This window comes from Lipotes vexillifer, unplaced genomic scaffold, assembly GCF_000442215.2.
Source record: "Lipotes vexillifer unplaced genomic scaffold, Lipotes_vexillifer_v1.1 scaffold977, whole genome shotgun sequence".
Lineage (NCBI taxonomy): Eukaryota > Metazoa > Chordata > Mammalia > Artiodactyla > Lipotidae > Lipotes > Lipotes vexillifer.
Window position 1 is genome coordinate 693,427 of NW_006783088.1, and position 27,140 is coordinate 720,566.

General features: G+C 39.5%; 2 protein-coding genes across 3 annotated transcripts in view; both read right to left on the bottom strand.

The window, feature by feature from the left end:
- Positions 1-6,557: 6,557 nt before the first annotated feature.
- Positions 6,558-8,571, bottom strand: CNTF (ciliary neurotrophic factor). Its single transcript, XM_007455685.1, has 2 exons — positions 8,378-8,571; positions 6,558-7,163 (listed from the first exon to the last, which is right to left on the bottom strand). Exons 1-2 carry the CDS (start codon positions 8,489-8,491, stop codon positions 6,675-6,677), a joined length of 603 nt encoding a protein of 200 aa, XP_007455747.1. The 5' UTR covers positions 8,492-8,571; the 3' UTR covers positions 6,558-6,674.
- A 5,204-nt stretch (positions 8,572-13,775) lies between these two features.
- The window catches only part of ZFP91 (ZFP91 zinc finger protein, atypical E3 ubiquitin ligase), a 28,394-nt gene continuing 15,029 nt past the window's right edge, over positions 13,776-27,140 (bottom strand). The window contains exons 3-11 of one of the 2 annotated variants that reach the window (XM_007455686.1): positions 22,518-22,727; positions 22,227-22,263; positions 21,749-21,853; positions 20,721-20,855; positions 19,888-19,938; positions 19,385-19,463; positions 17,491-17,605; positions 15,205-15,304; positions 13,776-14,618 (exon numbers count right to left, since the gene is read on the bottom strand). In XM_007455686.1, coding sequence (XP_007455748.1) covers positions 14,108-14,618; positions 15,205-15,304; positions 17,491-17,605; positions 19,385-19,463; positions 19,888-19,938; positions 20,721-20,855; positions 21,749-21,853; positions 22,227-22,263; positions 22,518-22,727 — 1,343 coding nt within the window. In that variant the 3' untranslated portion in view covers positions 13,776-14,107. The remainder of the gene's footprint in view (positions 14,619-15,204; positions 15,305-17,490; positions 17,606-19,384; positions 19,464-19,887; positions 19,939-20,720; positions 20,856-21,748; positions 21,854-22,226; positions 22,264-22,517; positions 22,728-27,140) is intronic. The other variant, XM_007455687.1, reaches the window with a different exon arrangement.

The following is a 27,140-nucleotide window of genomic DNA, read 5'->3' on the forward strand; positions in this document are numbered from 1 at the left end:
CTTGAGAAAGGCCTTCATGGCTCCTACTCTCAGTAATTCTGTATCACTTTTTCGAATTCCTATATAATTTTTAACACTCGGTTATATCATTGTGTGTTCCTGTCTTCCCCCACCAAAATGCAGATTCTAAGAGATCAGGGACTGTGTCGTGTTCACCTCTATCTCCTAGTGCTTCTAACATTTCCACAAATAGCTGAAACATATCTTACCTTGAGCAAAAGAGCATCTTCTTAATGGGTCTCTCTGCTTCCAGCAGCTTTCACCTCTAATACAGCTCTGACTTAGCTGTCTGAATTCCTTTTCTGAAACAAAGGGTAGATGCTAGCATTAGCCCTCTTCAAAAACCTTTCATAGATTCTTTCTTCAAGGCATCATCCCCTCACTCCTTGCGCCTCATCTTCCACTGGGGCTCTTGGGGGAACATTCTGGAACATGCCACATGCCTTCCAGCAGCCAAATCTTGACAAGTGCTTCTGCTTCTACCTGAGATGTTCTTGCCCATCCGTCACCACCCCCCCCCACCCTTATTTTTTCCTGAGGGCAAAATCCTAGTCATTTTTCAAAGCCTAGCTAGCAAAGTGCCACTTTTTGTGGGGGGGGGCGGCGGGTACGTGGGCCTGTCACTGCTGTGGCCTCTCCTGTTGCGGAGCACAGGCTCCAGACGCGCAGGCCCAGCGGCCATGGCTCACAGGCCTAGCTGCTCCATGGCATGTGGGATCTTCCCAGACCGGGGCACGAACCCATGCCCTCTGCATCGGCAGGAGGACTCTCAACCACTGTGCCACCAGGGAAGCCCCCAAAGTGCCTCTTTTGAGAGGCTTCCTCCAATCCTTCCTTCCTCTGGGCTTCCCCAGCCCCTGGTTAGACTCTGGTATGACTAACGACACCCCGATTTCTGTCACAGTTGAGTGTGTACCTGTTGTCTTTCTCAGGAGACCATGAATGTTTCCAGGGCAGGGAAGCATCAGCTCTCTCTGTGCCCCTGTTTCTTCAGTTGTAACATAAAAATCTTTGTACCTACCTCATTGGGTTCTTGTGGGGAGTAAGTGAATGAATGCACATACAGCGATTAGATCGATGAATGGCTGAGTAAACACCATATAAATGTCTGCTGCTATCATTAATATTCATTTCCGTATTCTTAGTGCTGGTCCAAAGTAGGTGTCACTATGCATTGTTCTTTTACTTTTTTTTTTTTCTTTTTTTTTTTTTTCTTTCTTTCTCTAATTGCTTTAGGTGTAAGGTTAGGTTGTTTATTTGAGATTTTCTTTTTTCTTGAGGTAGGATTGTATTGCTATAAACTTCTGTCTTAGAACTGATTTTGCTGTATTCCATAGGTTTTGGGTCATCGTGATTTCAGTGTCATTTGTCTTTTGGTGTTTTTTGGTTTCCTCTGTTCTTGAATTTGGTTGGAGTCTGGCAGAACACTTCTGAAAGATTTAGAGCTTTATTGCTTAGAACCAGGTTGGGAAATTTTATTGGTCTATTTAAGTTATTTATGTAATTCCCAACCCTCCTTCCACCCCAAGCCTTGGGGATAGGAACTAGGGATTGCTAAGTAAGAAAAGAGAAAATAGTCCTAAACCTTTCCTAGTGGTGTTGCCTAACGGTTGGTCTGACCTAAAGATAAGAAACCTGCCTCAGAAATTTATTTTTAAAAATTTTCCCTGGGCCCTTTGTTCAAATGCTACTCACCTGGAAGGAATAACATATTTAAGCATTACCTCAGAATGTGTCCCATTTTCCCCATAATATTAGGGGAGGGATGGGATATGGGACCACGAAATTATAGTAGAGATGGGATCTGGGGAGGCAAAGGAAGTCTGGGTTATGAGCTGCTGTTCCCAGAGCTTCCAAAGGCTTGTTAGAAGGAAGGGTGCCAGAGAGCACTGGACGCAGGAGACTGAAAGGATGCAAACAAAGAGAACTGAGGCTTCCTAAGATGATATTGGTCTAATGGAGAAGCAGGGAGGCCCAGTGGGGAATGTGCTGGACCAAATTATAGTTCTAATTCTACTTTGCAGCCGGGACACCAGGGCACCTCTCTGGCTTCCTTGTGCAAATGTGTTTAATGGTGAGATTGAACTAAATGAAGTTTGAATTCCTTCTTGTGTTGAGGAGGGTGCTGGCCAATGGCGGGGTGACTCTGAGTCTGAATGCATGCTTTAACACATCCTGGGCGGTGCCTTGGCTTGTGTGTTTCCTTGGTTCTTTACAGAGCCTGCCAGGCTTCTCCAGAACTTGTCTGATGCTTGTGAAAACCATCTTAGTGGATGTAGTGAACAGCCTGGTCTCACCTCTCCAGAGAGGTGAATGATTCCTGGAGGCTGTGCGTGAAACTGGGTCGGCCTCTAATGGCCAAAGGCCCATGGGCACAACAGAGTGAAGCCTAGGCTGTGACCAGATGGATCCTGGGAAGCAACTGGTATTTCTAAGATAGCTTCTCCTCAGTCGAAATTCTTCTGTTTAATCCAAGCTATTTGAGGTATTAAGTATACTTGATGTTTGTATGTCATTTACAAGTATTTTCAGATTCTCAAATTTGTCTAAACCATGTAACAACCTGTGAAGTTATTTCCATTTCATAAATGAGGGAGTTCAGAAAAAGTGACTTGCCCCAAAGTTTGGAAACATAATAGGGTTTGTGACACAGAGTGATTTTGTACAAGTCTGTAGCTGGCTTTATCCAAGAGAAGTGAATTACAGAGATGGAGAATGGATTTCAGTCTAAGATGATCTCGATTGCTAGCTGTACCGTGGCAGCTGGCTATAGTGGAATCAGCCTTGGAGCCAGAACTCTCCAGATCTGTCATAAACTAGAGGAGGGACCGTGGACAAGTTGACACTCATTCTCATTTCCCTTGTTTGTGAAAGAGGAGCAAATGACATGACAGGGTAGAGCTGTCTGACATAGTAAATGCAGTTTTCCCTTTCATACGACTTTGAACATGTGGATAAAAATACTCTTAACCATGCTTTATATCTTCTCCTGTGTATTTTCCTCGACTTAGTTTCTGCCTTCAAACTGACTAGAAACAGGCTAGTAATGATCCTTCTGTTTCAAAGGCTTGATTCGGGTTCAAATACTTGAAATTAAACCATATAAAAGGAAATCTTTCTCATTTACAGGCTAGCTGATAAATGTAGGGGGAATCTACGTTTTTGAGGCTGACTGGCCTTGGGAGTTGATGCCAGTGGCCTGGCATCATAGAGATTTACCTAGCACGCTTGAGTGAGCCTGGCCCTGGCTGGGAGGATTACATTTCATCCAGTGTTGAAATCACTTGAAATTCCCCTTATTCATCCAGATACAGAAATAAAAGGAGCAACTCGTGGTCTTGCTGAGGCAAAATCTTTATTGTTAGCCATTACTGAATCCTTTATTCTTTCATTCTTGCATCTATCTGCCAAAAACAGACCGATCAAAATAATATATTATATAAAGAATCACATGCACATGGATTTTCTTATCTCACACCCCACACATATTTCATCAAAAGATCAAATTATATTTTTACTCCATCTTTATCTGTAGACCTTAGAGCTCTATAGAAGCTTTTGAATGAAACAATGACATTTTTTATCATTTTCACTTTTTAAATGTACCAACATTCAGAAGGTTCATTCTTGGGTCTGATGCTTGAAGCTGAGGTAGGATGAGGCAGGAGGACAAACCACCCTTTTTCAATGCCCTGGCCTAAACATTGTTGGTAACACACACACACACTCACACACAGACAAATCCATTCAAGTGATATCCAAAAACTTTTTTTTTTTTTTCCTTTTCCTCTCCACCAATCCCTTTCACATTCTGCTGGAGGCCTCTCTGTGTCCTGCATTTCTATTTTACTCAATAGGAGAAGTTGCTCAGCTACTTGAGGATTCACAAACAGAAGTCATTCTAAACAATTTATCAGGTATGTCTCCCGCAAATATTTACTTGTCCTCTCCCTCTCTGACCAGCGGTCACAACAGTGAGTCATCCATTGAGCTTTAATCCACAGCAGCATGAAATAACAGGAATTCCAGGACTATGACCTGACACTTTCCACTTTTATTAAAATTCTCACTTCCCTCAAAACCTGATTGTCTTAAAGTCAATTTTATTCCACGCGTGGACTTTCAGTTTGTGCTAATTTGCAAGTCTTTTCCGAATTATCCTCGTAAATCAATGCATGAAGTATTTATCAACTCTCATACATACAATTCCTTGACAGATTCAGGAGAACTGAATCTCTCCCCATAGAGAGGACTTTTCTGGAGGGAGTGGGATAGAAGGAATCCCCTTTACGAAATAAGAGTTAGGGGATGGGAACTAAATTTATGCCTTTTAAGACCTTATTAATATATAGAGTTATATGTATATGGCCTATTGTCAGTCCCTTATTCAGTTTCATCCATTTTAGATGAGCATGATGCAAAGTCTACAAACTCAGAGCCACACGTTTATGTCTTGGTTATTACCGCAGAGCAACTAAGCCTGTGCGCCACAACCACTGAATCCCGCGCACCTAGAGCCCATGCTCCGCGACAAGAGAAGCCACCACAATAAGCCCGCGCACCACAACGAAGACACAACACAGCCAAAAATAAAATAAATATAATAAATTTATTTAAAAGAAATTTGAGTCATGCCTTTCTTCATTAAATTAAAAAGCCTAAAAGTACTATACAGATAAATCTAAGCGCTTCACATTAATAAGCAAGTATTTTACCAATCAAAATACTGCTCTTAAGCACAAGAAACAATTTAAACAAGGAGAAGCTCGAATGAAATAAGCCTCTATGCATTCACTGCAAAATTTTATACCATTACCAAAATTACAAACAAAACAAAAAGACAAACTTCTAGTGGTAGTGGACCCAAATGTTTATTATTGCCTCATTTTCTTCTAACCGGGCAACTCTTCTCTATTTCTCCCCTCATGACTTTTCTCTTTGTTTGGTACTCAGCCAACCTCTGAGACACAACTGAACTCCTTCCTCCTCCAGGAAGCGATTTCTGGCCCTCACTGATCTCCTTCAACTCCATACCGCTTAAACCCATCTTACAATTCAGGTCTATCAATAGTATTGATCTCCTGTATGCCTACAACCATTTCCACAGATGCATCCTGGGGAGCAGGGCCGGACCTCCCCTGTATCGCCACCGTGCCTCACCCAGAGCCCTCTCAGAATATTGACTTCATGGAGTTTTGGACATAAACCCATGTAGGAAAGGACACAAGCTATGGCAGCTAGCCCCCTCTGACTCATGGTCCTTTTAAGAATATAGAAGCCTCAAATACGTGAACCAAATTGATTTGGGCCCCCCACCCAAGATCTTGAGTTTGAATTGACTGGTAGTGTGAAATAAATGATACACCTGAGAACTTCTCAATTCCCGTTTGCACCACGAGTTCATAGGCCTGACTGTAAATGACCTTTTACGTTAATGCCCACATTTACTAGTTGGTGCTTTTCATACCGTTTCTCTCAAGAACATTAAATGCAGAACTGTGCCCTTTGTTCTGAAGTATGGAGGCTTTGCTCTATATTGTTTCAGAATCACTGGCATTCCCACTGGGAACAGAGTGGGCCTCATCCTCTGCTCATGACTAAGTCCAGAGACTCTTTGTCTGGTGAAGGAGTTCTGTGACTTTTTAACCTGAGCAGTATTCTACCCATTGCCCATGAATGCCCGGGTTACCAGTGCCAGTGCCTGTATCACTGCATTGCTGATTACAATAAATGTGAGGTAACCTGGTAAGCTGTCCCCAACACCAAACTCAAGAACATTAGTGGCTACTTGAAAGCAAGCTGTATGACTGAACACTCCCAGCTTCCTAAGTTCAAAAGTCTGGTGGACTAATCTTAAGATCGCCACTGCTCTCTTCTTTGCCAAATATGGGCAACAAATACTGCCTTTAACACTATCAGGACACAATTGGGGGTTGCTTTTTCAGTGCTGGGGATAGATTACATGGATACATTTTCCAACCCTCTGCAGCAAAGAGGTGCAGTGATAGAGGTTCATAATCAGGCCCTTAAAGTGAAGGGCACTAGGCTTTGGAATGGGAAAGATCTGGGTTCAAACTCAGGGTGCCATTTGCTAGATGGGTAACCTTGAACGAGTTATAAATTTCTGTGAGCCTGTTTTCTCATCTGTCAAATGCAAACAACCTCCCTCAGCAGGCTTGTGAAAATTATGATATACATAAAACTCCTGACATATTGCTTCAATATAGTAGATACTCAATAAATGTTAGTTACTGTTTTTATTATCCAAGAGTTTGAATTGACTAGAGTCCATGATCTTTAATTCACTATTTCAGTCTTCTCAGAAGAGTCATCCAGGACTAAAGTTAAAAGTATATGTGAGGCTGTTAAATGCCTGTAAAGGTTATTTAGTGGGTAGGAAAGATCACAGCACTGAGGTGGAAGGATGTTGTCCCTGCCCCCACTCCCTTACAGCCCCAACACACACACACACACACACACACACACACACACTCACACATCCCTCCCCCCCAGACTAAACCTGTATGCCCATTTGTCCACGTCTCCAACCCTAGCTGACGAAAATGCCTGTGGTTTTAAAGGTTTTCAAAAATAAGAATGGGAAAGTGAGGCCTCAGAAAACTATATATATTCCACTAGAGGAGAAAGCAAGTTAAGAGAGAGAGGGGTAACTGCTACATTTTCTTGTCCTTAGCAGTATAATGGCTGCCACGTCCTGGAATCTCAGTTTGACAAGATGAAATGACTCGAAGGTCATGGACGGACCTCACTGTCCACTGTGAAAGCTCTTGCAGCACCTTTAGGCCCCACAGCTTCTTCTCAAAGAGACCACCATCTCCAACAATAAGGGGCAACCCATCAGCCTCACTGGAAGGGATCTTGTGTTCCAGAAGCACCATTAATTCTTCCAGCTGGTAAGCAAAGGCAGCGACTTGGAGGAGAATGGTATGTATTGCTTGATGGAAGTCATCTTCAGCTGGAGTAAAATGCACCCGTTGGTCTTCTAACATTCTGGCCAACATACCATGGAAGCTACGATAAGCTTGGAGGTTCTCTTGGAGTCGCTCTGCCTCACTAAGCTCGCTCCATCGATCAGTGCTTGCCACTGGCACACCATGCACAGAGTCCAGGTTTATGTTCTCGTTCAGACCTTGGTGCTTCACCTGGTCAAGGATACAGAAAAACTTCACATCTTCTGTAATCATTCCACCATTCTCACTTAATCTCTAAATCTCATATAAAATCTTATTCACTTCCCTGGTCAAGGATCCAAATTGTAAAGAAAATAGAGAGTCTAGATGAGGAACTCTTCATTTGGGAACCTTGACTGACTTTAGGAAGAACCTATCCTCCCAGAAATTATCCATACTGCTTTGACTACCTGTTCATTTTTCTTGGGAGAATGTGCAGCTTTCACTAGGTTCCAAAGGTTGAAAACCACTCACTGACTGGTCTAGAATAATTTTTCCTTCCCACTTGACACTCCCTCCTGGCAACTGGAGTATTATAATCATACTGGAGTTTCAGTATTTTAAATATACCTGAAGACACTGGCCACACCTAAGCTCTAAAATATAGGCATCGTAGAATTTTTCTAACAGCCCTCTCCATTGCTCACTGTCAATGGTGAGGACAATCCTTTATTAGAGGAGTCAATGGCAATTTTTTTTTTTTTAATTGGTATTTCAAAGAATCTGATTTCTGACTGCTGGAGTTTTATGAAGATAAACCATTTCTCTCCACGGGGGCCTGGAGTGTTTCCACGGCAGGCCTTAGATGAAGACCTCTATCAGAAAACCTGAGATCCATGGTTAGCTCCCTAAGAATCGGACACTTCCCCAGGTCCCCAGTGATTCTTCTACGAGACTTTTTTGATAGTGTAGGTGACCTTTCTATTTAGACACAGGAACACTTTTGATTGTACAGGGTGGCTAATAATGTAACAGGAGAAACTGGTTGGTTTATACTGTTCTTCTCCCAATCCTATAAACCTAACTCCACCTTTCATTTCTAAGCTCAAAAAATCAGAACAATGCACATGAAGAAGCCAAGCTTAGAGGCCTCATGGTTAATCTATTCTGGCAGAATTCAGACAGGTAATGAAATTAGGAACAGCCTCCAGGACATAAAGCCAATTCTACATAGAACCCCTTGTGTATTTTCTTATTCAAGGAACATGTCTCCTGAATAGCCTAGAGAAAGAAAGGTCATATGACTTTCCTTAAGGGAAGGGGCCATGTCAAATGACAGGTGCCCGATATATAAATGACTACATGATTAGGGCTTTTGTAACTGATAACGGAGCTGGAACATGATGTAAAGGGCTGGATCAGAAGAGATGAAGTGAAAATAGACGACAGCAAAATAGGCAACTTACGTAAGATTCCATAAGAGCAGTCAGGTCTGAACGGATCTTCCTTGCTAGCCAGACAGAGCGGCTACAGAGGTCCCGGCGGTGAGGGGTCAGCGGTGAATGCTCTGTGAAAGCCATCCCCTAACTCAACTGTCCCGGGAAACAAGTGAGCTGGGTTTGTTTCTGTCTATATTGGTCCAAATAAGAAATGTGATTCTCGGGCTAAATCCACTGGGCATTTCCCTACTAATGGAATTCAGCACCCACCCCCGCTGCCTGACTCAGAGGTGGCAGCAAATTCCTGGCTGTGGATTTCTGCGCCTGTGGAATCAAAGGCCCCTTTTCACTCGGCTTTCTGTCCTGCAGCGTCTGCCTCCAACTCTCTCCTCCACTCAGGGCCTAGTGTACTTGTTTTCATGTCATTGTTTTGCTTTTGCACTTGGCGACAAGGTCATTATCACACTGATCCTCATGACAGCCCTGCCTAATGGAATCTATTTATATACACTTATAATCAGTTCATTTGATTATCACCTTCTCTGTGCTCCCCACGTCCTTTTCTTTCTTGGCCTGGTAAATTATTCAATAATATTAAGTTATTATTATTGATATAGCTGCCATTCATTAAGCATCTACCCTAGGCCAGACACTGCTAACGGCTTTAGAGCCTTTATTTGATCTTTAGAATAATTCTACAAGATAGTTTCCTCATTTTATATAAGAAATGGAGGCTTAAAGAAATTAAATAATGTGCACAAAATCTAATAACTAGGTTCAAAATTTAAATATAGGTCTTTGATTCTATAACTGTTCCGCCCACTGAGTTTCCAATATCATTCTTTAGGTAGTTCATATTTTGTTCCAAGACACAAAGTTTACATGAAATAGATCCTGTAAAACTACAGCATTTTTTCACTCCCATCCTTTTGCTGAGTATTTAAATTTACACTTGACTAAAAATCAGCTAAGGAAGCATCTGTAATCTCAATCATGGTGCCTTCCTTGTAGCTACAGGATGAGGAAGGTACTGTTTTAGGCCTGTTCTCTTCCAAAGGACAGGAAACACCCAACCCTGACTTGGTAACATTTCTGAGGCAGTCTCACTCAAGTGACAACATGCTTTTCTTTTTCTTCCTTATCCCAGACATACCACATTGCTTCTTAACAAAATAAGAGAATGAGCTGGACTGTGAAATGAAGGCAGAGTTTAAAAGCACTTGGAGAGTTGTTGTTCTATTGCATTTAACTCTGTAGGTTAGAGGATGATGCCAATTGGGTAAGAATTACAAGTTTCATCCCCAAATGAATGTTTTCACTATTTTGTATCATGGACATTACCTCTAAATTGAAACACATGCCTTCTCAGGGGGTAATTTCCATACATAAACAATAATCGAGGGGGCTTCCCTGGTGGCACAGTGGTTGAGAGTCCGCCTGCGGATGCAGGGGACATGGGTTCGTGCTCCGGTCCGGGAAGATCCCACATGCCGCGGAGCGGCTGGGCCCGTGAGCCATGGCCGCTGAGGCTGCGCGTCCGGAGCCTGTGCACAGCAACGGGAGAGGCCACAACAACAGTGAGAGGCCCGTGTACCGCAAAACAAAACAAAACAATAATCGAGGGACATAGGGGAGAAAGGAATGAGGCCGGGGTGGCTGTCACAGTAGGCTTTTTAAGAAGGTAGGAGGATTCTACTTTTTTCTTTTTTTAACTTTATATGGACATTTGAGTTTTGTGAAGAAGCACTGATATTAAATGCTATCAGGGTTTTGTCATTATCAGAGCAAAATTAACCCCACAGCTTCCTTAACGTTCTCTTTACTAGATTAGGAATCCATCTTTCCTAAGGTTGAAACACGGTTGAAAGATTTCCAACTTTGTCAAATGGCAAATCATATGGCATCTCAGCATTAGAAATCAAGAACTGAACTACATCAAAAGTTAACTACCTGATTCTCAACAAGAGCAAACAACAGTATCTGCCACATAAAACCTGCTCTGAGGGCACTTGTTTTTCTTATTTGGCAGCATCAATTATTTCACCCCAGGATAACTGCAACTCAGTACAACCAAGGAAGACCAGTTGCTTCCATGAAGATAACTTTTATTTTTCTTCTTTACATATTTATTTTGGATATGCCTTACCTAGATTAAGAGAAAACAAGGATTTGAAAAGCAGAGTATCCCTTTTATTATAATTTCTTTTTACATAACCTTTTCAACCTAGATTCAGGTACTACCTGTCTCTCCCACCAAAGGAGAAGGGTCCTGCATATTACAACAGGCAAAAAAGGCTTCTAGGAAATAAAATATTTTAAATTGATTCATTACAATTTTTCAGTTTTCTTGAGTACACTGGAAAGTGGGAAAAAGACAGGAGGGAAAAATGGTGCTTCGAACAGCCGGACTGTAATAACCTTAGTTAGGTTGAGTACACTCTATATTTTTTTCTCCAAACAGGTTCTAAGGAAGTTCAAGTGCTCTATGTGAATGCTTTTCCATACCTCAATGTATCTATTTTTACTCCCAGTAATCTTGGCCAGTGTTTATCTAAATTCTCTGAAGCATATTAAGTCTCAATTTTGCAAAATAACCCTGGGCAACCACAAACAAGGGAAAAGATGTATTTCTACAAGATGTATTTCTATATCTTGTAGAAATAATATTTGTATTAAGTACATTTTCAGAATTTAGAATTGCTAATTCAAGATGGAGAATATGCTGTCGGAAGAGTTATTAAAAAGGTAGCAGAATTTGATTAAGAGTAGGAAATGTTGGGCTTCCCTGGTGGTGCAGTGGTTGAGAGTCCACCTGCTGATGCAGGGGACACGAGTTCATGCCCCGGTCCAGGAAGATCCCACATGCCGCAGAGCAGCTGGGCCTGTGAGCCATGGCCGCTGAGCCTGCGCTCCGCAACGGGAGAGGCCACAACAGTGAGAGGGTCGTGTACCGCAAAAAAAAAAAAAAAAAAAAAAGAGTAGGAAATGTAGAATTTTAAGATTAAGAGTCCCTTAGGACAATGAAGTAAACATATGAGGAGCAGAAAGGAAAAGGGACAAGAACCTAGTATAAGATAGTTTACTTTAACCAACTCTTTACTTTGCTAGCACCCCTTTCCTCAAAAGGAAAAAATCTTAAGTCCGTGAAAAATATTTTAAAACTTATCGCAAACTGCTATAATAATTTATTGAAGCAAATTACAGGTAAATGAAGATGAGTAAAAAAGGGAGAAAGGAGAAAGTTTCTGAGAACTAACTAGCTGCTTTTGGTGGGGAGGAGTGTGATACAGGGAAGAATATATTTTCCATCTCGTAAAGTTTTTTTTTTTTAAATGCAGTTTGCTTTTGTGTAGGTGGCTAAAACATCTGATGACTAACAACTGCAAATGTAATTTATGGAGACAAAGGATAAGATAAATGTGACGAAGACAAAAAGTAAAGTGGGGTATAGATGTTAGCTAGTAAAACAGTACAAAATGGACTTAATACGGGAGTGGAACAACTTTGTTTTAGACCCATCCAGTCAATCTTATAATATTTCCAAATTTACTCAACATACCAAAGTCAACTCCAAATCCTTACTGTGGGCAGGAAAGCATACTCTATATCCCTTCTAACCTTATTCCATTTTCTACCCTCACACTGAAGGGGATGGCAAATCTGCAACACTGAAAAGAAACAACAGTACATTTAAGACTGCTCACTGTAGGTGTTTCACTCCCTATTCCCTGGCATCCCAACCACTGACACTAGTGGGTGTAAAGTAAGCCTCTTTCAGAGATGACGTTTTGTTATCCTTCTTTTTGGGGAAAAAAAAAAATCAAAAGAGAAAACTGATAAACTTTGTAGTTTTAGTGTCTGTGAAAAACAAGCTGTTCCTTATTTTGTTCTCAGCAAAACTTCATTCTTTCCAACAGCCATCATACATTTCTGACAACGAATAGGGCAAGCCTTTAATTCCAGTTTCTGAGGTACGTAGGAGAGACTGCCCTTCTAATTCTCTAAAAATGGGCCAAAATATGTTTTTAGTCTTCTGGAAGTTATGAAGTTGTACAAAACTGTCTCTCCCATGGACAGTAAGTAATCCACCCCATGAAAATCCCTACCTCGAGGGAAATGATAATTCCTACAATTTCAGGTGAAAACCAAAGCATTATACAGATTATTAACTTTGTTGAAGCCTTTCTTCTTCTGAAGTGTTATTAAAAGGGAAACAAAACAGAGCAATTTTCTTTTACTTACAACTGTATGACTCAAGACTATTCCTTCACTGATGGCAGTGTCCTTCACTAACTGGGAGCTGGAATGAACCAATGATAAAGCAAAGCAAAGCAAAGTAAAGCAAAAGCAAAAGCAAAAGCAAAAGCAAAAGCAAAAGCAATAAGCAAAAGCAAAAGCAAAAGCAATAAGCAAAAGCAAAAGCAAAGCAAGGGGCCAGAGCTGGGATAATAGGGAGGTCTGTATAGGGAGCTCTAATAGGGAGGTCTGTATAAAGAAATGATGGGGACAAAAAAGAAAATCAATAAATTCACAAGAGAAAACCTTTTATCTATAATTCAGACCCTGAACAACCTTCCTGATCCCCTCAAAATTCCTAAATCTTGATGCTCTAAAAACTCAGACCACTAATTACCACAAACCTAACATCCTTCCCTAAAGAGGTTTCCGGAAAAGCACTAGGCTACTGTAGTGATTCTGTTCGTGCTGAGGACCAGCTTTCTTTAAAGGCCACTAGACAGCTATGATTTTAGAGGCTGGCTGTGCTTCTTCAACCCTGTATCTTGCCTTCTACAAGTACCTCTTATGCAAAGGACCCCATGTCAGAATAATCTAATCTCTCCCAGCCCCACAAAATATAGCAACAAAGACAAAAAAAAAAAAAAAAAGGAAATCAGACTTTGTTAATAAATAAGGAATCTCAGGTTCCACAACACAAAAACACACATGTTCAAAGTGCAAATTTCTGCCACTAGTCTGGGACTTTTCTCACTGATATAGAACCCTGTCTTATGGTCAGAGAGACCATGTAGACAGTAGCTCCCTCCCTGTTGGGAGCCTGCTTGCAAAGCAAGTGAGCACCACTGAGAACCTTATGGAGGTGTTGGGAGGGGGACTGAGGAAGGTGGTGTGGTGAAGAGGCAGGAGGTGGTCCCCATGTATCCTTCCTTTCCTAAACCCAGGGGGAATGGAGGGAAAGGGGGTGAGAGATGTGTGCTGTTTTAACAGCTCACCCTGCTAAGGGGCCCTAAAGTGCCAAGTCAAGCTGCCAGCCTCCAGAGGTTAGAATTATATACTTTGAAGATAAATGTGCTGCAGGGGATAGAAGCCAGAACCATAGGGAAGCACTAAAGGAGGAGAAGGGGTTTAGAGAATATTAATATATTATTAAGAGTTAAAAGCTGACCCAGAGCACATCAGAGTTACAGGCTGAAAAGGGGGATCTGCTGATGAGCAGGAAGTCTGCCTGGCTGGAACTGAGTATAAGAATAACCGTTACTTTAAGAGCTACTGCTGCTTTTTCTTTGTCTAGCTTTCTGGTAAAGGCAACATCAATTTTTTAAAGGGGACAACAGAGGGAGAAGAGGGGATGTGTGTGTGCGCGCGTGTGTGCGCGTGTGTGCTGTGATCCACAATGGAAAGAGCAGGCCCTTCAGTTATTTTACTAGATTTTAAATGCTTTAAATTTTTTTTTTTTGTCCTTTTTGTCTTTTAAATACAAAGTCTTAGCTGTCCCAGTGCCCAAAGTCTTCCCTTCCTCTAAGGTCCAGTAGAGTCTGAATCTTCAATCAGAACCTCTGTGGTAGCACCGAGTATATCCGAGTTCATGACCAGCCCTTCAGTGCCCCCACTGCTGCCACTTCCCACAAAGATCTTCCCATCAGCCATCAGGCTCACCCGTTCTGTCCCACTACAATATGACTTTGACATCCCTTCAGCCTCTAGCAGAAGGCACTCTCCAGAGGTGGAGTTTCCCAAGGGCTCAGGAAGAAGAGGAAGACCCTGACCGTCTGCAGGTTGTGTCAGGGACTCTGCATTAGTGCCCAAGATATCTGTGCTGGTGATGAGGGCGCCGGCATTGGCAGCCAGAGCTTCGGCAATCAGCACCTCAGGGTGGCTTTTTGCTTTGTGAGCCACTACGCTGTCCTTCTTCTCAAATTTTTTGCCACAGATATTGCAAGAAAACTGGTAGAAGGAGTCTGCATCGTGCTTCTTCATGTGCCAATTAAGGGATGCCTTTTGCCGACAAGTGAATCCACAGATCTCGCACCTAAGGAGAGGGAAAAGGAAATAGCTGATCAAATAGAGAAATAAAGAGACCTCTCATTTAGCGTCAGGGTGAGAATTTAGAGGTTACATTTATAAGCAACAGTCAGTAATATATACTTCTTGTGGAAGATTAGGAAAAGTTAATAGAAAACTAATCTGATTTTTTCCCCTTTCTGTTTGTTTGAAAAAGAGGAAAACAAAAGAAAAACATGACTAAGTAGCTCCCCTAATCAATACCCACTCTTTTTTTTTTTTTTTTTTTTTTTTTGCGGTACGCGGGCCTCTCACTGTTGTGGCCTCTCCCGTTGTGGAGCACAGGCTCCGGACGCGCAGCCTCAGCGGCCATGGCTCACGGGCCCAGCCGCTCCATGGCATGTGGGATCTTCCCGGACCGGGGCACGAACCCTTGTCCCCTGCATCGGCAGGCGGACTCTCAACCACTGCGCCACCAGGGAAGCCCAATACCCACTCTTTAATTTGGTAAAAGTAAAACAGCAGTGCCAGCTGAAATGTTTGTAAAGGGTCTAACCCTCAAGTGGTGTATATACACTTAGACCCCAGATGTTCACCAGTAAATAAGTACTCACTGTAATGGCTTCTCGCCAGTGTGAATCATCCGGTGCACTGCCAGATTGTGGGAACTCTTGAAGGCTCGAGCACAGTATTCACAGATATAATCTCGTTGATCTAAGAAGAAAAATAATGTGGTTATTTAGTGTTCCATTTAGAATCCCTCTTAAGTATTTTTTCCTAGCTTACAACAAGTAAGCAGATGATCAGGCAGGTGAATTTAGAGGACAAGCAATACTGTTTTTAATATATAAGCACTTTGGATAAACTTATAATAATATCATTTTTATCTCTTAGTCCATTCATTCAGTAGCATACGAACCTATTTTATAAAACAAAAATAAAAAACACAGCTAGACAGAAATATGAGAACTGGAATCCTAATCTCAATTACCAGTAATCCAGACCTTGGATAAATTGGTTAGCAAGTAAACAATTATATTTTACATAGCTTTTATTCTTAAAACAGCTTTTTTCACAGACTGTGAAAGCTGAATGCTTACATACAAAGAATCTAGCATTCAACAACAACAACAAAAGAAGTTGGCATTCCCTAAAGAAAAGTGACCCAAATATAAAGTGCTACTCATATCTTCTATTTCAGATTTTTTAAAAAGTTACCCAAGATAAACAATTTAAACTTCTCTCAAGAATTCTATGGGGCAAAGGAACACTGGACTTAATTTCTTATCAACTGGTTGAGAAGAAAGTGGACAAACAGATGCTCAACATACATTTGTTGAATAAATGGCCACTACCCATTTTCTATGCCTTTCACTTAAAAATTACTAGAAATAGTCACAGTAAAAACATAAGGATAAGTCAAAAGGCAAACAGTATCCAATTTAATCTTACATTCCATCCCAAACAGTTCTAAAACCAAGTGTGGGAAAAGAGTCAAGTTTTTCTCAAACTTGAATGTACTGAGGACTCACCTGGGGATCTTATTAGATGCAGACGCTGATTCAGTTGGTCTAAGGCAAGGCCTGAGATTCTCCATCTCTAAATGGAGCTAAAGTGATGCCAATGTTTGCTGGTCTATGTTCTACGTAATGAGTGGTAGGGTCTAAAAATGCATACTTCTAACTCAGGGACAATTTCTTAGTATCTCTCAGGTCTTGTCCACTTTTCCAGCTCCACAGTCGCATGACAAACCCATGTGGGGCATTCCACTTGCTTAAATAAATTGTATTTTCAAAAGGAGCCAGTAAACACTAATTTGGAAAAGGAAAACTCTCTAACACTGACATCATAAAACTGTATCAACCAAATATAAATATCTAGAATGGACTGAATTTCTAAAACACTGTTTGTCATAGTAGGCTTGTAATATTTAACTAAAACAGTCTAAACTGGTTGTCAGAAATTACTTTTCTATAGGATAAAACAGTGTAGCAGGGAGAAGGAGTGGAGAAATGGCAGCTTCTATCAAGAAACAGTGGAGACAGCATACTCTCTGAAGAAACATAGTGTAACGCAAAGACAGTAGACTTTGGAGTGATTAAGACCTGAGTTTAAATTGCAGTGCTATCAGGTGCCCGGCCCTGTGCAATAAACAGCACTTTATAGGTTATCTCATTTCATCCTTGTAATAACTCAGTGTTATTGGTAACATTATTAGCTTTATTTTACAAATGAGGAAAAGTGAGAAGAAATTAAGTAACGTTCCTAAGTCACACATTTAGTAAATGATGGAAAGGGTATATATATGACACTGACCATATGACCTTGTGCAAGAGACATGAAATCTCTGCTACTGGTATTCTTAGTCTTACCCTCCAAGGATTATTAAGAATATCAAATGTCTGGCATGTGCTCAATTACCACTAATACCCAGCCTAATTTGTTCCTATTAGCTACACTGCACTAAGACTGTCAAGTGGATAAAAATGAACGATGTCTGAATCCATTCTATAACATGTATTACAAAGACATTCAGTTTCTCTTTTTGAGTCAATAGCTCCTCCTCCAACAGGAGGTTATATGTGAATTCAATAGCTAGCCTTTACGATTCCAATAGGAGAAGTCAAGAGCTCCTCAGTAGGTAACGTGAACGATGAGCAGCCCTCCTTCCCGTTTCAGCTTTCTCCACATACTCCTCATTTTCAGTGCAGGTAGTTACTACGAGTATCTATTTACCTGAGGCAGAATTAGAAAACCCCAGTTCTGCTAAAACTAGCTGTGTGACCACAGGCAAGTTACCTAATGTTGCTCAGCCTCTGGTTTCTTAGCTGTAAAACAAACTTGGTGATGTTGAATCAGTGAATTTAGCTACTTGATAAACATTTTATTTAAAAAAATACCTGTATGATGTTTGGCATGTCGTAGAAGTTGCTTCTGGAGCCTGAAGAGTCGTCCACAGGAGGGATGGGGACATACGTATTTCTTCTTCAGCAAATGCTGATATTTAATGTGGTGCTAAAACAGTAAAAGAAAGTGAAGGGGGGAAAAAATTAAGGATTCCAGAAAGCTTAGCTTAGCTCATCCCTTTGCTAAGTCAAAAGTGCTGAAGGAAACCCAAATACTCTGTATATGAACAGGAAGCAGTATAATAAAATGATTACCAACATAGGCTACAGAAACAGATTCCAATCTGGGTCTGGCATGATCTTAGAATATAATACTTCCATATGGAAGTATTATATGGAGGTAATGATAACTGTGTTGTAGTGTTGTTGTGGGAATACAGAGATCATATATTGTACGGTGCTTAGTGCAGCAAATAGTACATGACAAAAGAAGTGTAGCTATCATTATTATAGTAGAACCAGAATCAGAAAGTAAGGCCTTAGTCTATGTTATACTTGCTGCTAAATAAAGATCAAACACTTCTTAAGCTTTAGTAATTATTATTTCACCTTCATGTTTTCTGCCAGACCTAAATACAAGCTGTATCTTCACTCATTAAAAAAAAATCTGGGATTTCCCTGGTGGCGCGGTGGTTAAGAATCCGCCTGCCAATGCAGGGGACATGGGTTCGAGTTCTGGTCCGGGAAGATCCCACATGCCGCGGAGCAACTAAGCCCATGCACCACAACTACTGAGCCTGTGCTCTAGAGCCCGCGAGCCACAACTACTGAAGCCCGCATGCCTAGAGCCCCTGCTCTGCAACAAGAGAAGCCACCGCAATGAGAAGCCCGCGCACCGCAACAAAGAGTAGCCCCTGCTCACCACAACTAGAGAAAACTCACACGCAGCAACGAAGACCCAAAGCAGCCAAAAATAAATAAAATAAAATAAAAAATAAATTTTTAAAAACATGCAGAATGCACAGCAATTTATATAAAATTACTTTTAAAAAGCCTGCTCACTTAAAAATAAAAAAAACCTAAAAACTAAAAATTTTAGAATTTATTCTAAATAGGATTCAAAAAGTCACTGGTTTTAGTTGCTAATTTTATTCTTTAAAAATACACATTAAAATAAAATCTGTTCCACTGTGTCTGGTCCGGGAAGATCCCACATGCCGCGGAGCAACTAAGCCCATGCACCACAACTACTGAGCCTGTGCTCTAGAGCCCGCGAGCCACAACTACTGAAGCCCGCATGCCTAGAGCCCCTGCTCCGCAACAAGAGAAGCCACCGCAATGAGAAGCCCGCGCACCGCAACAAAGAGTAGCCCCTGCTCACCACAACTAGAGAAAACTCACACGCAGCAACGAAGACCCAAAGCAGCCAAAAATAAATAAAATAAAATAAAAAATAAATTTTTAAAAACATGCAGAATGCACAGCAATTTATATAAAATTACTTTTAAAAAGCCTGCTCACTTAAAAATAAAAAAAACCTAAAAACTAAAAATTTTAGAATTTATTCTAAATAGGATTCAAAAAGTCACTGGTTTTAGTTGCTAATTTTATTCTTTAAAAATACACATTAAAATAAAATCTGTTCCACTGTGTCTTGGTGTGTTGTTACGCAATCATTTCTTGTATCAGGAGTATTTACACCATGAAAAACACTGGAATATTCCAAGATCCCAAGGAAATATTTAAGCTCAGGTTCTAAATCACTTAAAAAACAACAACAACAGAAACTCAACTGAAGTAATTTGATGCTTACAAAAAGATTTTCCTTGACATTACACATTTAATGATAAAGCCTACACAAGTCCACAAATTGTAAGCTCTCATGAAGTATGAGAACTGGTAATGGAACGTAACCTGCAAGGCTGCCTTATTTAACAACTTCACTGACCTGCAAATAGCGAGGGTGAGCAAGAACAGTTCCACATCCTTCCATCTCACAACGGACATACTGGATTGGAGGCTTTTTTCTATTAGCAATATGTAGGAGAGAAGTTAGCAACAGAAAAGAGGCAGTCTGCACAGTGGCCAAACTGCACTATACGGAATAGGTATTTTACAGTATGAAGAATTAAAATCTCTAAGTTTATAGCTTGCATAGTATTTATGTTAGAAGTAACCAGAAATTGCCAAATGTTTAGAATTTTTAAAAAAGAGCACAAAACAAACTAGTAACTCCCCAAAAGGCAAAGAAGTGTTAAAATTTTTAGAAACTTTAAGATCCTGCAATGGAAATAAAAACACAGTAACTCTGCATCAAGGACACTAGTGAAGTTGCTTTTGTGAAATTTTTAACTAGCCATTCCCACAGGATAATTATGAGGGCTGAACATGTGAGTGAAGTGCCCACCACCAGAAAGAAGGCACAACACAGCAGGAGTATAAATTACTCACCTCCTTTTGGGTAATCGTGGACTTTTGTCATCTTTTCGCCTTCTTCCTCTCCTATAATTAAAGAGCAGAGTAACTGTCCACATATTCCAGATTGAAGCTTATATAGTAAAGGAGAGCTGAGGACATACCCTCAAGACCAAAGAGTAGGTGGCAGAAACAAAGGATAACCCAGAATACATAAAGCCAAAGACGTATCTGGCAAACCAAACAAAGATTTCACTCTGAAGCAATTTCACTTACAAATAAGTCTGCACCACAAGTTAAAATATATACCTTTCATAAACTACACATTTCTATGGAAGATATGGATAAACCTCAAGGTTACTACTTGAAGACTTGTTTCAGTGAAAAGTCTATCACTTATATTTAATCAATTTAAAAAGTAGAATAAACAAGTCTATTATCTAAAAACCCTAAGAACATAAACTAGACTCTCCTTGCAATAGAGACAAAAGCCTAGACACTTAAAAAAGCTATTTCTGCAACAGGAAATAATTGCTAGCCAAAAGTTTTCACCTGATCAAGGTTATTACATCATTTGCTTTATTTGCCCCTCTTCTGAGGATCCATATTTGCCATACTTTTCTTGCTACCTCTACCTCCTCGGCATCCCTAGAGCTATTATTGTCCTACCCACTCAACTGAACGTCTCTTAAGTATTGCTTTGAATTAAACTTTTGAAGCTTCTGGGCAGAGTCTTTCCAATGAAATTGTCAGCTGCTTAAGACAGCAATATGTATATGTCAATATCATTCCTCACACTCCTACCCTTTTTCCACTAGTGGCTTGAAAATCTGTTAAATTTCCATTTTTAGTAGGAATTGCCTACTCACTTCCTAGGAGGCTCCTCATCTTCTCTAATTTCATTCTCTTCTTCTTTCACCTCTACCTCTACTTCCACTTTTATTTCTTTCTTCTCTTTCTCTTCTTTCACCTTCCCTGATTTTCTCCGTGGCTTTGGGGTTTCCCTGAAAATACAAATACATTTCAATACTGGTATCCAGCAAAGGACCCTTTCAAGGACAACTGTGACAAAAGGGTAAAGCCAGGAGTTATCAATGATTTATTATAAAATTATGCTCTTCAGGCGTCCCTGGTGGCGCAGTGGTTAAGAACCGCCTGCCAATTCTGGTCCTGCTGCGGAGCAACTAAGCCCGTGCGCCACCAACTACTGAAGCCCACACGCCTACAGCCCATGCTCTGCAACAAGAGAAGCCACCGCAATGAGAAACCCGTGCACCATAACGAAGAGTAGCCCCTGCTCGCCACAACTAGAGAAAGCCCGCTCGCCACAACTAGAGAAAGCCCACGCACAGCAATGAAGACCCAACGCAACCAAAAATAAATAAATAAAATAAATTTTAAGAAGAGAATATGTTCATAATATATAAAATGAATAAATGCAAAATTTAAAAAATTAAAATAAAATAAAATTATGCTCCTCAGTCCATGAAATGTGGTTTCCAGCCAGCTATTCCTCATATGTACATCATACATATATTTAGAGCCTATGAGACGACCCGCCCCCTCCGCAAGCTAACAATGCCTTAGAATCAAATCTCACTATAGCTGTAAAGAGAAACAAAAGTAAAAAATTCTAAGTATTCAGGCAATTCATGATACCTTAAGATAAAACAGGCAGACATCATAATAATTTGAATATGATCAAAACAAAGTTCTATAAATGGAAGAGAGGGCTCTATGAGGGAGTAATAAGATAATGTTAGATTCGTAAAATGAGTGCATAATTAATTACTCATTTAAAATTAAGTCCATATCCATTAGTTTGGCAACAAGGTGAAATAAAAGCATGCAACAATGCTTTCCTAACTTATTTTTCACTGACAAATCTGAGACATACCTTTCTAAGTGGGGTTTGTAGGTCTCATCCCTTGGATCATCTTTGAACGGTATTTCTTCTTCACTGATCAACATCTCGTCTTCCTCCTCTTCCTCCTCATCACTGCTAAAAAGAAGCAAATAGAGGTTAGAAATTCCAGCTGTATGAATTATATCTGACTTGATTTTATTCAGTAATTTATTTAGAGGTAGCTGAAGATTTACAGTAAGTTATCTAGGATTTTCATTCTTATGGTGTAGTTGGACTGCAATCTAGCTGTTTATCCTAAAGAATAGTAATTGAAACAAAAAATATATAAATCCTAGACATGCTATCACTTCATTAAATAAAGGCAAGGCAATGATGGCTCGTGACACTAAGAGTTAAAAAAACAATTGACAATTATTTCAAGTAGAAAACAACTTCTGAGTCATGTGATATGACTGACTGTGTTCTACATCCCCAAGGGTTTAAATACGAAATATGAAAAGTTTCTTACCTAATGCCACCTGGAGACTGATGCTCTTCTGCAACATCTAGAAAAAGTCCAAAACAAAACTTTATCTATGTAGATACAGATATTTTCTCTCTGCAGCCAAGAGACTCAAACCAAATTACTGCCTAGGGTAATTATACAAAAGGAGAATTATCTGCAAATGTCAAAAAGGAATCCTTCCTGTAACACCACACTTACCCCTGAAAGTTAAGCTGTTCTGGTAAATGTTCAACATTACATTTAAAATCAACAGGCAACTGGTTATTAAATAACCATACTCTATATTCACTGTACCATAATCAAGCTGATCTGTATTTGGTTCTGACTTGCAGATGAGTTGCAATGAACCAGTCTTGGACCTAGAGCTTCGGGTGTTCTCTGTGTCACGATGCCGAGAGGCAGATGTCCTGCTACTGCTACGCCAGCCCCGGCTAGGCTTAGCTGCAGCAACGGAAACTTCCTGAGGGACGGTAGAACCTTCTTCCTCTTTCTCTTCCTTGGGATCTAAATGAAAACATACATCATTCTTTTAAAGTTTATAGTTAACCAATAACAATCTCTGTATATCTACTCTTATAAATATAGTCAATGGAAAGATGATAAATGGTTTTTTTTCTCCCCCTGCCCCAGAGGGGAACCTCAGAATTTTACTGATATAATAGAAACAACAAGATGACAGTAAAATTTGATAAAACTTATCCTTATTGTCATCAGTCTAAAGAAAAAACTTTGTATGTTGCAAAGTAGTTATTTTACATTTATAGTATATTTTATATATATACTACAATATAATGCTAAGAGAAATATACCTATGATCTAACCTTTTGTTCTATATTTTAACCTTTAGATCTAAGACAGAAGAAACTAAATTGAGTGAGTGGTCCCAAAAAGATGACCAGATCTACTATAAGAAAGAAGCACACGTCTAGACGATTTAATAATCAAACAATGCTTCAAGTAAGTACTGAAGAGGAATTCCATAAAGAGGAATTCCATGGTAGGAATGCCTTCCCTTGATTCTATTCAATAATTTTACTTAGTATATTAAAAGTGAGCCTATATTGACCATGGAAGATCTTTTTAATAATCTCAGAATGGTAGTCCTTTCTAAGAATAGCACAGAATTTAGGTCTTAAGACTGATACATCTGACTATATAAACATAAAGTTTTCTGCATGGCAAATTCCTCTATAAGCAAAGTCTAACAGCCCAACAGAAAAATGGCAACTCAGTAAAAACATATGGTTTTCAGATATATGAACAAACAAAAACAATGACAACAAAGCTCAATCCACTCATAACAAGAGAAACTCAAATGAAAATCATATTGCTGTAGTATTGTTCCCCTAGCATATTGGCAATGATCCAAATGTTTGTATTGGCAAGGCTGTAGGAAAATAGGAACTCTTAATAGAGATAACAGTGTGAACACCAGCAAAACCTTTCTATAAAGGACAATTTGGCAACATCTATCAAAATTATAAGTACATATACCTTTTCACGTTAATTTCAACTACTAGCAATTTATCCTACAAAACTAAAATCACACTTATAAAACCCACATCCATAAAATGTCCAAATACTATATATATGTGTGTATACCCGTGGTATAAATAAATCAATCTATGTATTTATATCTATATATCACAACAACACTTCTGGACAGATTTCAAGAAATTGAGATAAATACTGGTCACCTTCCAGGGGAAGGTCCAAAAATACTTCCAGTAATTCCACCTCAAAGTATCTACCCTAGGAAAATAAACTGGCACATGGAGGTTCACTATAACATGTTTATATTAGCCAAAAGATGGAAACAACCTAACTCTCCACATTAAGGAGCCACTGTTTATTAAATAAACCATGACATATCACCAAGATAGAATAAAACACATGGAGGTATCTGTAAAGAATGACATGGAATTACTGGCAAAAATGTTAAATGGAAAAAATAAAACTTCATACACACACACACATATAGTATGGTAATTTTTTTGCTTAACCTTTAAAAAAAATGATCTGAAAAACTATAGTTTCCTCCACTGTGGAACAAGGTGGTGACTGGGGGATATTCCAGCTTTAAATACATTGTTTGAAAGTTTTATGAGAACATATTAAGGTAATGAAATAACATTCATTTGAAATGCAGATATGAATAGCAGTGGGAACTTTAAAAGAACGGACATAATTATTAAATCAGATATACGTTTCCTTTGATTTCCCTTTCACCACTAAAATGTCTTTCTTACCTTTCTACTATCTGAGCTACTTCAAGTATCAAAATAATAATAATAAAAAGTTTACAGTTGAAAATACCTTAAAGATTAACTAGTCTAAGTACAATCCAATGAATTTTCCCCTTAAAGTAACTGGAATGCCAATGAAGACAACTTGTTCAAGATCACAAAGTTATCTAAGCAGACCTGGATTTAAAAATCCTGGCTTGAGACTAGTAATCTAGGACTTCTACATGTAGGTCATGGCTGCTTTTAAGAAAAGTTCTTCAAAGGGAGCAATTCAATACCCTCCATAAAGTACTGAACATTACATAATGAAGAGAAAATTATTTCTTTTACTCAACCCAGCTACGCTAATTTGGACTTTAAACCTATTCCATAACTTCCTATATTCAATAAAGCTCTTTTATACTTCACAATGAAAGGACTGTATGCCTACATTTTCTCATACTGTGGATATCATCCACTGGACAAATAACAGCAATTTGATGAGAACTGCTTATCCTTATAAAGCATAATAGCCTATTTTATTGAATAACATACCCATTCCGTAAAACTCTATAGTTAAAAAAAAAAGCATTGTCAGAGAGTGACATCAGCAAAAATGTCCCTTTTCAGAAACACACACACACACCACACACCTGCCAGAATCAACTTTGTAAGAACTCTGGGATATAGTCATAAGTTTACAGCAACCAAGTAAACACTGAAGCAAGAAAAAAGTTAAACAAGCCATGTAAGGAAATCTCTGTCAAATCACACGTTGGGCACAAGCTTAACCAAACAGAGCCTTTAGAGAGACCACACAAGACAAAGAATATGATTTTTTAAAATATGGTCAAACAGCTAAAGGAAATCACTGACAAAGAACTAAAGGAAATCAGGAGAATGATGTCTCAACAAATAGAAAAGGGCCAACAAAAAGACAGTAATTATAAAAAGGAACGAAACAGAAATTCTAGGGCTGAAAAGTATAATATCTGCAATCATTAAACAGCAGATTTGAGAAAGGAGACAAATCAGCAAACTTTAAGATAGGTCACAATGAGAGCATCTAGTCTGAAGAATAGAAAGAAAAAAATGAAGAAAAATTAACAGAGACTAAGAGACCTGTGGGGCACCATTAAGCAAATCAACATACAGAGTCCCAGAAGGAGAGCACAGAATGGAGCAGAAAGAATACTTGGAGAAATAAAGGATAAAAATGCCCCCAAATCTAAAAAAAGACACAAATCTACACAGACAAGAAACTCAACATCCTCCTTCAAAGTAATGTTACATTCACAGGTACTCAACATCTTCTGGGGGGAAACAAACTGATAGCAAGTGGCTCCGTCAATATCAGACAAAACAGACTTCAAGCCAAAGAACTGTTAAAAGAGTCAAAGAAGGACACTGTATATTAATAAAAGTCAATCAATCAAGAAGGTATAAGAATTATAAACCTATACATACCTAATATATGAAGCAAAAAATGACAGAATTGAAGGGAGAAATAGGTATTACTAAGATAATTTGGAAACTTCAGTATCTTACTTTCAGTAATGAATAAAATACTCAGAAATTCAAATAGGAAATAGAGGACCTGAGCAACGCTATTAAAACAAAATTAAACCTAACAGATATATAATACTTCACCCCAAAACAACAGAATACACCATTTTCCCAAGTACACACAGAAGATTCTCCAGAATAGACCATATATTAAGCCACTCAAGTAATTTAAAAAGATTGAGGGACTTCCCTGACACCGCGCTTCCACTGCAGGGGGCAAGGGTTCGATCTCTGGTCGGGGAACTAAGATCCTTCCTGCCATGGGGTGTGGCCAACCACCACCACCACAACCACAAAACAAAAGAACAACATATCATAAAACATGGGCTGCAGAAAAAGCAGTGTTCAGAGGGAAATTTATAGACATCAATGGCTACATCAAAACAGAAAAAAAAAATCACATGTCTAATCAATAACCTAACTTCACACCTCAAAGAAAAAGGGGGCAGAAAGGAGCAAACCAACCCAAAGCTAGCAAAATGAAGGAAATAAAGAGTAGAGCAGAGATATCTAAGAAAATAGTAGACCAACAGAGAAAAATCAATGAAACCAAAAGTTAGTTCTTTGAAAAGGTCAACAAAATTGACAAACCTTTAGCTAGACGGAGGGGAAAAAAAGAGGAGGCTCAAATTACCAAAAATCTGAACACACTTATAAGAAGTGAAGACACTGAATTAGTAATCAGAAACCTCCCAGTGAAAGAAAAGGCCAGGAGGAACCACTTCCCAACTCATTCTGTAAGGCCAGCATAACTCTGATACCAAAGCCAGACAAAGACATCACAATAAAACTACAGACCAATATTCCTGCAAACCAAACCCAGCACATATTAAGACTATGCAGCACATTAAAACTACGATCAAGTGGGATGCACCCCAGGATTATGAGAGCGATTCAACACACAAAAATCAGCTGATGTAATATACCGCATTAATAGAATGAAGAAAAAAAGAACCCACACGATCATCTCAATTGATTCAGAAAAAGCATTTGACAAAATGAACAAACTTTCAAGATAATGCACAACAAACTAGGAATAGACTAGAACTTCCTCAACCTGAAAAAAGGCATTTATCAAACCCCTAGAGCTAATAAACTCACTGGCAAAAGACTGAAAACTCTTTCC

Bases quoted from the DNA above. Each gene is read 5' to 3' on its own strand.
- CNTF (XM_007455685.1), bottom strand. From the start codon at position 8,491: ATGGCTTTCACAGAGCATTCACCGCTGACCCCTCACCGCCGGGACCTC. The intron at 7,164-8,377 runs GTAAGTTGCCTA...ATCCTTGACCAG, and splicing joins CTGCTCTTATGGAATCTTAC to GTGAAGCACCAAGGTCTGAA.